The sequence below is a fragment of the Trichechus manatus genome, unplaced genomic scaffold (assembly GCF_000243295.1).
Source record: "Trichechus manatus latirostris isolate Lorelei unplaced genomic scaffold, TriManLat1.0 scaffold00133, whole genome shotgun sequence".
NCBI lineage: Eukaryota > Metazoa > Chordata > Mammalia > Sirenia > Trichechidae > Trichechus > Trichechus manatus.
Genome location: NW_004444069.1, coordinates 4,532,514 through 4,545,982, shown reverse-complemented (window position 1 = coordinate 4,545,982; position 13,469 = coordinate 4,532,514). Strand labels below are relative to the sequence as shown.

General features: G+C 55.5%; 1 protein-coding gene across 1 annotated transcript in view; it reads left to right on the top strand.

The window, feature by feature from the left end:
• RERE (arginine-glutamic acid dipeptide repeats) overlaps window positions 1-10,564 on the top strand; it is a 343,169-nt gene extending 332,605 nt beyond the window's left edge. Inside the window, exons 16-23 of the mRNA XM_004385134.2 lie at window positions 747-908; window positions 1,401-1,514; window positions 1,771-3,125; window positions 3,251-3,473; window positions 4,386-5,106; window positions 6,574-6,720; window positions 7,293-7,473; window positions 7,757-10,564. Coding sequence (XP_004385191.1) covers window positions 747-908; window positions 1,401-1,514; window positions 1,771-3,125; window positions 3,251-3,473; window positions 4,386-5,106; window positions 6,574-6,720; window positions 7,293-7,473; window positions 7,757-7,790 — 2,937 coding nt within the window. The 3' untranslated portion in view covers window positions 7,791-10,564. The remainder of the gene's footprint in view (window positions 1-746; window positions 909-1,400; window positions 1,515-1,770; window positions 3,126-3,250; window positions 3,474-4,385; window positions 5,107-6,573; window positions 6,721-7,292; window positions 7,474-7,756) is intronic.
• Window positions 10,565-13,469: the final 2,905 nt, after the last annotated feature.

The window sequence follows — 13,469 nt, the reverse complement described above, 5'->3', positions numbered from 1 at the left end:
AGACTTTGTTTCTCAGGTCAGAAATGTGGCAAGACCTTGGGGAGAGAGGCTTCTTCAAGGTCCATCTCTCTAGCACTGGCCCCCCCAGGGCTCCTCTGACAGGTGGGTGGGACTGCCCACCTTCCTTGGACCCTGGTGTCCCATCGCGGCTGCTGTCACCCGGCAGCCTGGCTGCTGCTTGTCCAGTAGGGGCTGGTGAGTCTGCCTTCAGCATTGTGCCATAGTCTCTGTGCCGTTGAGGCCTTGCAGAGATGGTGATTGTAGGAGTTGAGCTACATTATTTGACAGCTTCATCTCTTTGGGTCACTTCCCATCCTGTCAGATTAAGTCAGCAAGGATTTGGTTTGGTTTGGTAGGGGGAGTGGGCAGTTACCTGCAATAAACAGAAAGGGTGAGGTGATGCAGAGACGGCTTGTGTGCACTTGTCATTGTGGAGAACTCTGGAGAGTATACTGCCCTGGCTGACTTCCTGCCTCTCAGAAAGCCTCGTCATTTCCAGCAGACATCTTTCAGGGTGGTCCCTTAAGATGAATGCTTTGTGTTTAAGTTGAGAATTGCTGTGTTTTCCGTGTGAACCCACTCAGTCACCCCACCTCCTCCCTTAGCTCCACATCGACCTCCGAGCAGTGAGGGAGAGGCAGGCTCCCTGCCGCTGGCCAGGGGGCTGCATTTGCTACCAGGGGAAGTGAGCTCTGTGTGTGTGTTGGGCTCAGGTGGGCCCACCAGCATTCTGTTTGGGGTGGCAGATGTCTACACTGCGCAGTGGTCGGAAGAAGCAGCCAGCCAGTCCTGATGGTCATGCCTCACCCATCAATGAAGACATCCGCTCCAGTGGCCGGAACTCGCCCAGCGCTGCCAGCACTTCCAGCAATGACAGTAAATCAGAGACAGTGAAGAAATCGGCCAAGGTGAGGTGCTGGGGACAGGCAGCTGAGGTACCCGCTCCTACTGAAACCTGGGGTGGCTGGAATTGGTGTTCAGCTCCCTCAGACCTGGGCCACAGCTCCTTAGGGGAGCCTTTCTGGGACACCAGCATTGCCCTGGCCTGAGGGCTGCAGATTGGAGGCCTGGGGCCTAGAGAGAGGGCAAACACCTGAGCTTCCCACACTGACCTTTGGTCCTTCCCCTCTGGGAGCTGCTCTGCCTTGAGTTTCCCAAAGCCTCAGGGGCAGAGGGTGGAGGCAGTTGGAAAGCCTCCCTCCCCACAAAGCCAAGTTATTCCCATTCCCAGATACATGTTCCTTCCTGGCCCTACTTGCCCCATCCAGAGCATCCTTGCTTCTGGAGATGAGCTCAGAAGGAGGGAGCAGAGGGTCCTCGATCTGTCACCATCTCCTCACTGAGGCTGATGGGTTGTGCTCCCTTGGCCTGATGTTGCCCTGTGGGCTTCTCTGCTACAGAAGGTTAAGGAGGAAGCCTCATCACCTCTTAAGAGCACCAAGCGCCAGCGGGAGAAAGTAGCCTCGGACACAGAGGAGGTGGACAGGACCAACTCCAAGAAAACCAAGACCCAGGTGAGTTTTGCAGCTGAGCCCCATTGAATACAGCTGGCAGCTGTAATGCCTGTTGAGAAGCCCCAGCCCAGATCCTCACTGGGGAATGGAGTACCCTGTCTCCCAGGGAGGCAACTAGAGCTCATGGCCCAGGCCAGCGTGGGTCCCACCTTGCTGCTTCACCTGCACAAGTTTTACTATGTGCCTGGTGCTAGCAATGCTGGGCGGAGTGCCCCTGCTCTCGTGCAGCCTCCATCCTTCTCCTCTCTGGCTCTAGGAGATCAGCCGACCCAACTCGCCATCTGAAGGCGAAGGAGAGAGTTCAGACAGTCGCAGTGTCAATGATGAGGGCAGCAGTGACCCCAAAGACATCGACCAGGACAATCGCAGCACGTCCCCCAGCATCCCTAGCCCCCAGGACAACGAGAGTGACTCGGACTCCTCGGCTCAGCAGCAGATGCTGCAGGCCCAGCCCCCAGCCTTGCAGGCTCCCAATGGGGCAGCCCCAGCTCCCTCCACAGCCCCACCAGGAGCCACCCAGCTCTCCACTCCAGGGGCCACACCCTCTGCCCCTGCAGGCCCTCCCCAGGGCTCCCCATCAGCCTCCCAGCCTCCGAACCAGCCACAGGCTCCCGCGGCACCTGCTCCCCACACCCACATCCAGCAGGCACCCTCCCTGCACCCTCAGCGGCTGCCCTCACCACATCCTCCTTTGCAGCCTCTGACCGGGCCAGCTGGCCAGACCACAGCCCAGCCTCATGCCCAGCCCTCCCTGCACAGTCAGGGCCCACCTGGCCCTCACAGTTTGCAGGCTGGGCCCCTGCTACAGCATCCGGGCCCCCCTCAGTCCTTTGGTCTCCCTCCCCAGGCCTCCCAAGGCCAGGCTGCCCTAGGGGCCTCTCAGGCAGCAGCCCACCCTCACAGCACCCTGCAGCTCCCAGCCTCTCAGGCAGCGTTGCAGTCCCAGCAACCCCCACGTGAGCAGCCCCTGCCGCCGGCCCCCTTGGCCATGCCTCACATCAAGCCCCCACCCACCACGCCTATCCCCCAGCTGCCTGCACCACAGGCCCATAAGCACCCACCTCACCTCTCAGGGCCCTCCCCCTTCTCCATGAATGCCAACCTACCGCCCCCACCAGCACTGAAGCCCCTGAGCTCCCTGTCCACACATCACCCCCCCTCGGCCCACCCTCCACCTCTGCAGCTCATGCCACAGAGCCAGCCTTTGCCCTCCTCCCCCGCCCAGCCCCCTGTGCTGACCCAGAGCCAGAGCCTGCCCCCCACTGCTGCCACCCACCAACCAGCAGGCCTCCACCAGGTGGCCCCGCAGCCCCCATTTGCTCAGCACCCCTTTGTCCCTGGGGGCCCTCCTTCCATCACCCCTCCAGCCTGCTCCTCCACCTCCACTCCACCTGCAGGACCTGGCACCTCTGCCCAGCCATCTTGCTCTGCTGCTGTTTCTTCGGGGGGCAACATCCCTGGGGGCGCATCCTGCTCTCTCCCCACTGTCCAGATCAAGGAAGAGGCTCTGGATGAGGCCGAGGAGCCTGAGAGCCCTCCACCCCCACCGAGGAGCCCGTCCCCGGAGCCCACTGTGGTGGACACCCCCAGCCATGCCAGCCAGTCAGCCAGGTATGGCTCCCAGGAGTCTGGGCCTGGGCAGGTGGGTAGCGAGGGCGGGGCGTGTGGAGTTGGGTGGGAGTCTGGTGGGTTAGGCCTCAGCACAGGCCCCGAGTGAGAGGTGTGGTCATTCTCAGGTTCTACAAACATCTGGACCGGGGCTACAACTCGTGTGCACGGACAGACCTATACTTCATGCCTCTGGCGGGGTCCAAGCTGGCCAAGAAGAGGGAGGAGGCCATTGAGAAGGCCAAGCGGGAGGCTGAGCAGAAAGCCCGTGAGGAGCGGGAGCGTGAGAAGGAGAAGGAGAAGGAGCGTGAGCGGGAGCGGGAGCGTGAGCGGGAAGCTGAGCGTGCAGCTGTGAGTCCTGGTGTCAGGGACCGGGTGGGGGTGGCCCAGACCCTGTGTCCTGTGTGTGCAAGAGGAGTGCACTGGCTAGGCCTGGAGGGATGTGGCCGTCACCCCTGTGTTGGGTACCACCTGGTTTATCTTCATGGTAGCCAGAGGGTGGGGTGCTGTTTAAAGCCCTGATCCCTAAGCTTTTCTGAGGATGCCACACATCCCTGAGTCACTCCACCTGGCACCCGGTGGAGCCAGCTCTCAGCCTCACTCTTTCCCCAGATGCTCGCCACATGCCCCTTCACTTGACCCTTGCAGGGCCAGGGTAATCCATAGGCCGTCACTTGGTGTCAGCCTGCATTGGGGTGGGGGAGGACCTTCCACGAAAGGACCTGCCCTTCTTCAGTAATTTGAAGGAATCTACGAGAAACTAAAGGGAGGATCTGGGAGAAGAGCCAGGCACTCGAGGCTGTGACCAGGCCACATCAGTTCCTTCCATCAGCACTGCACGGTGGTGCCATCATAGGCTGGGTCACCAGGCACCTTCTTCTGGCATGAAGGAGAGGGACCCCTGGCCTGTTGGTGCCCAGTGCACGCTCTCTCATCCTCTCTGTCTTTTCCTCTCATTCGTTCTCTCTCTCTTTCTCACTCACAGACACACGCTCAGACACCCACACACGTTCTCTCTCAGATACATAAACCCGTCTAGGGGCAAGGGAGGCTGGCAGGCAAGTGAGACTGTCAAGGCAGGTGTGGCCCCAGCAGGGTCTGGACCATTTTCTTGTGCCTGGCCAGTCAGTCCTGGGCCAGGGCTTAGATTGGGAAGCAGGATGGGGGCGGGGCAGGGCAGGGCCTGCCTCCAGAAGGCAAGCACCAGGCTCAGGTCCCGGGCATTGTGGCATGCACCCCTCATGCCCTTCTCTCCTGCAGCAGAAGGCGTCCAGCTCAGCGCATGAAGGCCGCCTCAGCGACCCCCAGCTCAGTGGTCCTGGCCACATGCGGCCATCTTTTGAGCCCCCACCAACCACCATTGCCGCAGTGCCCCCGTACATCGGGCCTGACACGCCTGCCCTACGGACTCTGAGCGAGTATGCGCGACCCCACGTCATGTCGCCCACCAACCGTAATCACCCCTTCTACATGCCCCTCAACCCCACCGACCCCTTGCTGGCCTACCATATGCCTGGCCTCTACAACGTTGACCCCACCATCCGTGAGCGGGAGCTCCGGGAACGCGAGATCCGCGAGCGGGAGATCCGCGAGCGTGAGTTGCGGGAGAGGATGAAGCCGGGGTTTGAGGTGAAGCCCCCGGAGCTGGACCCCCTGCACCCAGCCACCAACCCCATGGAGCACTTCGCCCGGCACAGCGCCCTCACCATCCCCCCCACTGCTGGCCCCCATCCTTTTGCTTCATTCCACCCGGGCCTGAACCCTTTGGAGAGGGAAAGACTGGCCCTGGCGGGCCCCCAGCTGCGGCCTGAAATGAGCTACCCTGATAGACTGGCGGCCGAGCGAATCCACGCTGAGCGCATGGCCTCACTGACCAGCGACCCCCTGGCGCGTCTGCAGATGTTCAACGTGACGCCACACCACCACCAGCACTCCCACATCCACTCACACCTCCACCTACACCAGCAGGACCCCCTCCATCAAGGTGGGTGCCCCAGGTGGGGTCTGAGAAGGCAGTGTAGGTCACTCTGTGGTGAAGTAGGTCAGAGGTGGGGGAGGTCAGGGACCTGCCCAGAGATAGAGTTGCTCTCAAAGGGGCAGAGATAGTTTCCTAAACCATCACCCAACTCCTGGCAGATCTCAGAATAGTCATCATCCACCTAGGAATCATACTTCTGCTTGACTCACAGACAGCTTTTGTATCTGTAATTCCCCAGAGAGGTGCCTAACCCAGTGCCTTCAGCTGACAGTTCCCTGTGCCCAGCTGCACTCCTGTTTTCAGCTCAGGTTCTTGGCCCTGTGCCGGGCAGCCTAGGCCCTGTGGAGAAGCTTGTCAGGAGGCAAGGCCCAATCTGCAGGACAGGCCACAGAGAGCTTGACGACACCTGTGCTGGCCTTTTAAGTGCTGGTGTAATCAGCACATGCGCCTTAGTGCCATGTGAGGGCTGGCAGTCCGTCATCGGTTCTTTTACTCGCTCATCACTCAGCATGTTTATTGGGCACCCACAGCCTGCCCAGCACAGTTCTGGGTGCTGGAGATACAGCAATGAATAAAACAAGCAGAACCCCATCCAAATTCACCTTCCAGCTTCAGGAGACAGTAAATAGATGTCAGCTTGTGACCGGTGCTAAGTCTTCTGGAGGGAAATAAAGCCAGGGCGAGAACGTGGGGCGGCGGGGAGAGACTGTCAGGACAGCCTCCCCAAGAGGTGTAACACTTGAGCCAAGACTTGAAGGGCGAAGGGAGGAGTCTGCAGTCTAGGGAGAAAGCAGGAGAGAACAACTGCTAAGGGCCTGAGACAAGAGTGTGCTGGCCACCCAGGACCAGCGAGTGGGTGTGGCTGGACAGAACGCAGGGAGAGTGGGAGGAGACACCATTTCCAGGACTGATGGTGCCTGGAACAAAGATTAGGGCAGGAGGTGTTGAGGGAGAGGTGACATTCTGAAGGGAGAACTGCAAGGTTTGTTGCCAGCAGGCGGTGCCTGCAGAGCCGAGCCCCGTTCGACAGCATCGGATAGCAGCAGCCTGGCCCTGCCGGCCTCATACATTCTGTGGCTCCTTTGGGCTCTGGGGGTGAAAGTCTGGGGAGGCAACTCTGGGGGCGAAGGACACTGGCTGGGCGTGGACTTGGAACAGGTTACAGGCCAGGTGGGCAGGCAAGGTGCTCCACAACCAGCAAAGGAGCGTGGCCTGTAGGGGGCGCTCAGGAACGAGAGGAAGAAGTGCTAGCTTACGTGGTTTCCTTTCTGGAGCACTCATTGAAGGTGAGCCACAGGGACAGCCACTTTAGGTGAGAGTGGTTGGCAGCCAGATGGCACTTGCGGCCTTGGTGACCAGGAGCCCGCTCTGGTGAGAAAGAGCTCAGCAGGAATCCCACCCAGGGAGGTCCGAGTGCCGAGACCCCCCCCCCAGCTGGATACCACCTGCATCTGGGGTTTTGTCCTTCCGTAGGTTCTGCAGGCCCTGTTCACCCACTGGTTGACCCCCTGACTGCTGGCCCACACCTGGCTCGCTTCCCCTACCCCCCTGGCACCCTCCCCAACCCTCTGCTTGGACAGCCACCCCATGAGCACGAGATGCTTCGTCATCCAGTGTTTGGTAAGAATTCAGCTGCTGTACTGATGGGACGTGGGTGAGCTCTTGTTGTCTATGCGGGGTGGGCGGGGGGCGGGATCCAGTGTGGAGTTGGGGTAGTGGCCTGGTCTGTTGTCCTCGGCCATTCATTCGTGTACTCAAACACATGTTGACTGACACTCGCTAAATGCACAAGGCAGGCCCACTCCTGCCCTCAGAGAGCCACCATCTAGGGGGAGCTATGTAGATGACAAAGCAGCATGATGAGAGCCAGGGAGATGAGCACCTGAAATGAGGGAACCACAGAGGTGCCTGGTTTACATGAGGTTGCAGGGGAAAGGCCTGTCTTCACCTGAGGCCTGCAGGAGGGAGCCAGGCAGTCTGAGGGGTGGGGGAGTCCCGGCAGGAGGAACCGAGGGGCTCTGCTGTAATGGCCCTTTCTGCAGAGCCTGGGAAGACTGGCTGGACTCTCCACAGCCAGCGGTGCAGAGGCGATGGGCAGGCTCTTTCCTGACCTCTCTGGTCGTTGTGCCTGGGCTCTCCTGGCCTGCCATACCCCACCATTCCTGTAGCAGAGGCTGTTGTGTGTTTTGCAGGTACCCCCTACCCTCGAGACCTGCCAGGGGCCATCCCGCCCCCCATGTCAGCCGCCCACCAGCTGCAGGCCATGCATGCCCAGTCGGCCGAGCTGCAGAGACTGGCCATGGAGCAGCAGTGGCTGCACGGACACCCCCACATGCACGGCGGCCACCTACCAAGTCAGGAAGATTATTACAGGTGAGTCGTGTGGGCCGGGAGGCAGGGATCGTTCCCATGAGGCAGCGGCCCCATGTGTGCTGCTGGCCGGCCACTGGCCCAGCCTGATAACGGCCCCTACCCACGCTCGCCACGGTGCTCCTCCTGTAGCAGCCCAGAGGGTAGTGGCCACCCTGGAAGGAGGAGGGAGAGCTGGTCAGCTATACAGGAGGCCACTTAGGGCAGGGTTGGGACCCTTGAGCCGCCTTGCTCAGCTCCTGCCCAGGCCTGATGCTGAGTAGTCTTTCCTTTTCTTCCTTTCCAGTCGACTGAAGAAAGAAGGTGACAAGCAGTTATAAGTTATTTATTTGTTAACGCTGGCTGTGGAAACCCCAGTTCTTGGGGGGAGAAACAGGACTTTTTACATACAATAGGAGCTGCAAAAGCAAAAAGAATATCTTCTAAAAATTTCTTTATATATTTAAAAACCCCACAACTAAAAATGTATCAGCATCCTAGTGTTCGTTTGTAGAGGATTCCTCGAGACTGGTTTGAGTCTCCCTGCATGACAGTCCCCAGAAACTTAGTGAGTCCTGGACTGGACTGACCATTCAGAAACCTTCCCTGCAATCTTGGGGTTCAGCTTTAGTTTTGTCTTCTTTCCTTAGTTTCTTAGTAGGTGCTAGAATCCACTTCACACCCTTCACTGTGCGTGCAGACACACTCAGTTACGTGTGTTCCAAAACCCACAAGGTTCGCAGACGGGCGGCATATGAGTTTGGAATCCAAGAACTATAATTTTTAAGAAATCTTTTATTTTAGTACATTGTAGGAAATCTTCATAATTTGAGAAAGTTCTGCAGCATGGCTTTTTAAGTCTGTAAATAAATAATTTTAGAACAGCCTTTTTTTTTTTTCCTCCCACAAACTGCTATTCTGATCTATTTTTTTCCAGCCATGTCACTAATTGTGAATTCCTACCAGCTATTGACAGAATACAGAGTTGATTTTTTAATAAAAAGTTATATATAATTATCCCTTTAATTAAAGGGAGCAGATGGGCGTTACTAATTAAAAGTGAGCAGAAGCTTGGGACTAGATGCTGGTGCAGCAGTGAGCATCCAGGGGTTTGCAGGGACAGTGTTACAAACTGTGTCTTTGTTTGGCTGCTTTGACTTTTCACTTCTGTCTCTTCCTAGTGTGTGCTTTGCCTGTGGTGCAGACATCTGTTAGATTGAACCTTTCATTTTGCACTGGGTGTGCAAGAGTTAAATGTCCGTTTTCTTTCCCTGGTGTCACCATTGTTCTTTCTCTGCGGGCTAGAAAGCACATGTTTGTGTGTGTCTAGTTGTAGATTTCCTTATAGATTTCTATGCACACACATTTGATTGTTCTGGATGAATTCTCTTTCAATACTATGAAAATTTCATAAACATTCTAGTAAGTTCAAGAAAATGATTCCATACAAATAACTCAGTGTATGAAAGACCCAGGATGCCTGCTTGCCAAAGGAATCTGTTAGAAGTCTGCCTTTAGGGCAGTAGTAGGATGAATGCACATCATCATTTGGATGTTCTTGTGGTGAGGACACATGCCCAGTCATCCTTGGTACAGACCCAGACTGCTTTTGAGCAAGTTGAGACCTTGGAGTTGACATGGTGTGTTTGGCAGCTTGCATTTCTGCCCCAGAAGCAGGTGATCCACCTCAGACTTGGAAACCAGTTGAGTCCCAAGCTTCATCCTGGAAGTAGGAACAAGAGTCTTAGCTGCGAACGTGGAGTTGGAAAGCAGGCTTCCTCCACCTAGGAGGTTCTACTTTTTAGGGGGAAGGCCCTTGAGAGCACAGCTGTCCTAGCGAGAGAGAGCCTGCCTTTCCTTTGTACTTGCTAACATATGCACTTTCACCCAAACAGAGGGTGGGGAGATCTTGGGATGTCTGCATCGGTGGTCACTCTTTCTACCAGGACATGACCCTTCCGTTCCTTTTCTCTCAGACTCTTGAGGGCTGTTTCTGCCATTTTAAACAGTTGTATGTGGTGGTCGTTTCAAAGAATTGTTGGACCATGAGAGAGACACTTGTGGGTCAGTGGACGTGAGGTGAGCCCAGGGCCCCAGCTGCATGGGGAGCAGGAAGAAACCGGCAGGTATTGGCTCAAACCTGCATCACAGGCATTTCCGGTTTCTATTATCACCATGGTTGGTTTTAGTGGGATACAGAGAGGGTTGTTTTATCTGTTAAAAATGTTTGTAGTTATTTTCTTTCATTTTCTCTCATTCGATTTCTGCCTTAACTTAAGCTCCTTAAGGGAGGCAAGCTCAGATTAACCCTTGATCATCAAATTTCTGGCCTCACTGGCATGAAGGCAGTGGTTTTCCCTCTGGGTGTTGGTGGCAGCCATCGGGGAAGTTGGTTTTTCTGCCGCTCTGACTGAGGTGGCGCCACTCTGGAATAAGAGATTGTGTTCACATGGCTCCTGCAGCTCCCAGAACCCTGCGCCATCACCACCCACCTGCTCTCCATCTCTCTTGTTCTTTTTTGATAGAGCACATTGCCTACCATTCAGTTAAACCTTCATTACCTCCTCTCTCCAGCGTCCATTTTTCCAAAGAAGAGAGTGAAGTACTCTGCAGGCTGTACTTGAAAACTGTCTGAAGGTGTTTTCTTGTTAGGTTTTAGTTTTCTCCCCATATTCCAAGGTGAAGCACTTAGATTCTTCCATTTAAAAAATCCTAACCTGGACCCCTCCCCTGATCAACTGCAGTTGTTTAGGATGGCCCCAGACCCTCACGGTGTCTTTTCAGCGCTGACCGTTGGTTTCCTTTTGGGTTTTCCTTCCTTTTGTTTGAAGTTTTGGGTTGGCTTTTCTGTGTTTCGTATGTATCTTGTTCGATGTTGTCAAGGTTGGGCTTCGTGCTCCACTGCAGCAGCAGCAGAGCAGAGTGGACACTCTGGTTTGCTGCCTTTATATATATCTGAAGCTAAATGTATATATGAGTAGTTTGCCATGAGATGACACAGTGTAAACAGAGTAGACACCCAGAAATCGTGACTTCTGTGTTCTCTCCATTTGAGTATTTTGTAATTTTTTTGAAATATTTGTGGACATAAATAAAACCAAGCTACACTACAACACTTGGGTGTTGACCAGTAACTGTGTCTCATTCCTGCGAGTGGGTGGGAGATTCCTGTTGCCCCTACCCTGCGTCCCAGGGTGGGGAAGGGGCAGGGCATCGTCTGGTGTTCACTGCTGCTGGGGACTGCTGGTGCCAGCACACTGTTTGCCTCCCAAAGTGGCTTCCAGAAAAGTCCATGTCTCTGACATCTGGGAGGAAGGGTCTCAGAATGGGCCTAAGGACACCATCTCCTTCCCTCCCCAAGTCCCTGTCTCCCCCTGCCATTACCCCACACCTCTGTAATTGGTGGTGGACACCCTCCAAGGGTGTGGACATGGAGCTCCTTGCCTACTCTTACTCCTGGCTGTGCCTCCCGTCCTGTCCCTTTTGCTGCTCCCTGTGGCCTCCAGTGTCCCCCACCCCACCCGTGCTTAGGTTTGCCCTCCACGTTGAGCATGCATCCCAGCCCTTATTGGGGGTCTTACCCACTGAAGGTACAGCAGACTGCCTGTAAGGTGTGGATGTGGACACAAGGGGGCAGCATTCATCAGAATGGCTTCATGCAGTGGTTTCAGAAACTGTTCAGGGCCGTTTCCCAAAGCATCAAGAATGCCTGGAGCCGTCATCATCTGGGATACGGCCATAAGCTTCCAGATGTTTTGGGAGATGAGACAAGAGCATCCCAGGAGCTTAGTACTGGTAACCGGCTCTCAGGCAGGGTCTGCAGCCCATGAGTAAAGGCTTGGGAAACCAATCCATGGCATGAAAAAGCTTTGCCGAGCTGAGGGACCTGAGTGGCATACACAGAAGTGTTTCCTGTGTCCTCAACCAACAAGAGTCCTGCTTAGCACCTTCAGTGATAGGGGAGAACAAAGGGCCGCAGTAAGGTGTCATTCTGCAGACTAGCCGTGGAGGCACGTGGGCAGTTGTTCCAGGTCTGGGGTCAGAGGGTGGGATTGGGCTGATGGGGGTACAGAGGGAAAGGTGCATGGATGGGCTTCAGGGTGCTGTCTTTGCTGGCCTCTCATCGAGATGATACTGTTTATGAAACTTAAATTTTTAATGGGCCGTAAAATTTCAGGAAGGTTAAATGACAAGAATAATGTGAATGGATATGTAGATGTATGCTGCAGAAAAGGCCCTCAGAGCTGGACAAGTGGCAATAGTTTCTCAGGTTTGTGGCAACTGGCCTTTGTCACCCCCTTGCTGTGCACTGCTGAGGAACAGGGCCTGCCGTGGACGAGGCAGGCACTGAATGCACATCTGCTGGATGTGCTCGATTGATGGGGAGAATGGAGGGTGCTGTTACCTAGCAACTGTGGCCCCAACCAGGCCCTCACCTCTGTGCTACCCAGATGAACTGGCACCCATGTGCCCCTCTGCTTCTTATTCCTGTGAATAAAACCACCGCTTGGCATAGTGGCTCAGCAGACCCTTCTGCTGCAGCATGGGCAGAGAAAATGGCACTTTATGGGGATGTCAGCAGGACTGGGAGTGTAGCCAGGTGCATGGCTGCCATATTGACAAAGGCACCACCTGGGTAAATCGGAGTCACTTATCCAAAGGGTAGGATGACCAGCAGAGAGATGAGCAGTGACTTCCCACATAGATGTGGAGTTGCAATCTTCCAGATCCCCCAAATATCCACCGCAGAGGGGTACAATTGTGAATGCCAACAGCAGATGAGTAAGGGTCTCATCTGGAGCACTTCCACAAGGAAGCTAGAGGAGGCATGCAGGGACTTCTCACTAGACTTGGACCTTACAATATGCCCTCTGAACCACAGGGTGAGACCTGTGGCATCAACACTGACTTCAGCACTCTCAGCCTCTCCTGGCAGCCCGGTAGGGTCCAAGTCCTTTTCTGAGCTCGGAGTTCAGAACAGGACCAGTTACTCAGGCACCTGGAGTCAGGCTAACAGCCAAGACCACAGAAGTGTCTGTCTCTGCACTGGGCTGTGTCTTATGTACCTAGGGCTGCTGTAACACAAATACCACAAGTGGGAGGCTTGAAGAAACAAATTTATTATCTCACAGTTCTGGTGGCTAAAAATCCAAATCAGGGTCTTGGCTGTGTGGAATCCCTCCTTCTTGTTAGCCCTGGGCGTTGCTTGGTTCCTGGATGATCCTCACATGGCATCTGTCTTCCCCAGTATATGCCCCTGTCCTTGTCTGATCTGCTCTTTTTATAACTCAGAAGTGATTAGGACAAACCCTACACTGTTAAGGCCTCATAAACATAAAGAAAACCCTGTTTCCACACAGGATCACATAGACAGGTATAGGGGTTGGGATTTCAACACAAATTTTGGGGGTACATACAGGGGCAGATTAACCAGTAAGCAAGGCGCACACGGGCTTGTGTTTACTCACCTATCTGTAGTGCACAGTTGGGGGGCGGGAGCTCCAGGTTCCACCATGGATGGGGCCCATGACCCCTTCTGGGTCCCAGCAGCCTCCTGCTGCAGCCCCTGCCCATCCCCCACCACAGGCTTGGTGCTGGGACTGTCCTGCACTCGCTGGGTTCTCCGTTACGCATGGCATCGTCAGTCATATTGGAGGTCTCCATGCCCGATTGTCCTCTCCCAGGGCTCCCGCTGGGTTCCCAGCTGCCCCAGGAGCTCCAGCAGTTCTGGGCCACGGTTCTCTCCTCCCCGCCCCACGGTGGCTTCTTCAGTAGGAGTCGGCCAGGAGCAGCTCCTGAGTCCTTGTAATTGTGGTTTCCTTTTGGCTTATCAGGGACACAGGCTGCAGAAGCTGCCCCTGTGTCCCCAAAGCCAGCTCTGTGTGTACTGTCTGCGTGGGCCTCCTGGCTCCCCCTGCCCTGGATACCTCATTACGAGATCAGGTTCTAGGATGGGGAAGGCACTTAAATGTTTGTTGAATGGATGAGGGAATGGTGGAGCCCCACAGAGGGAGGCTCCC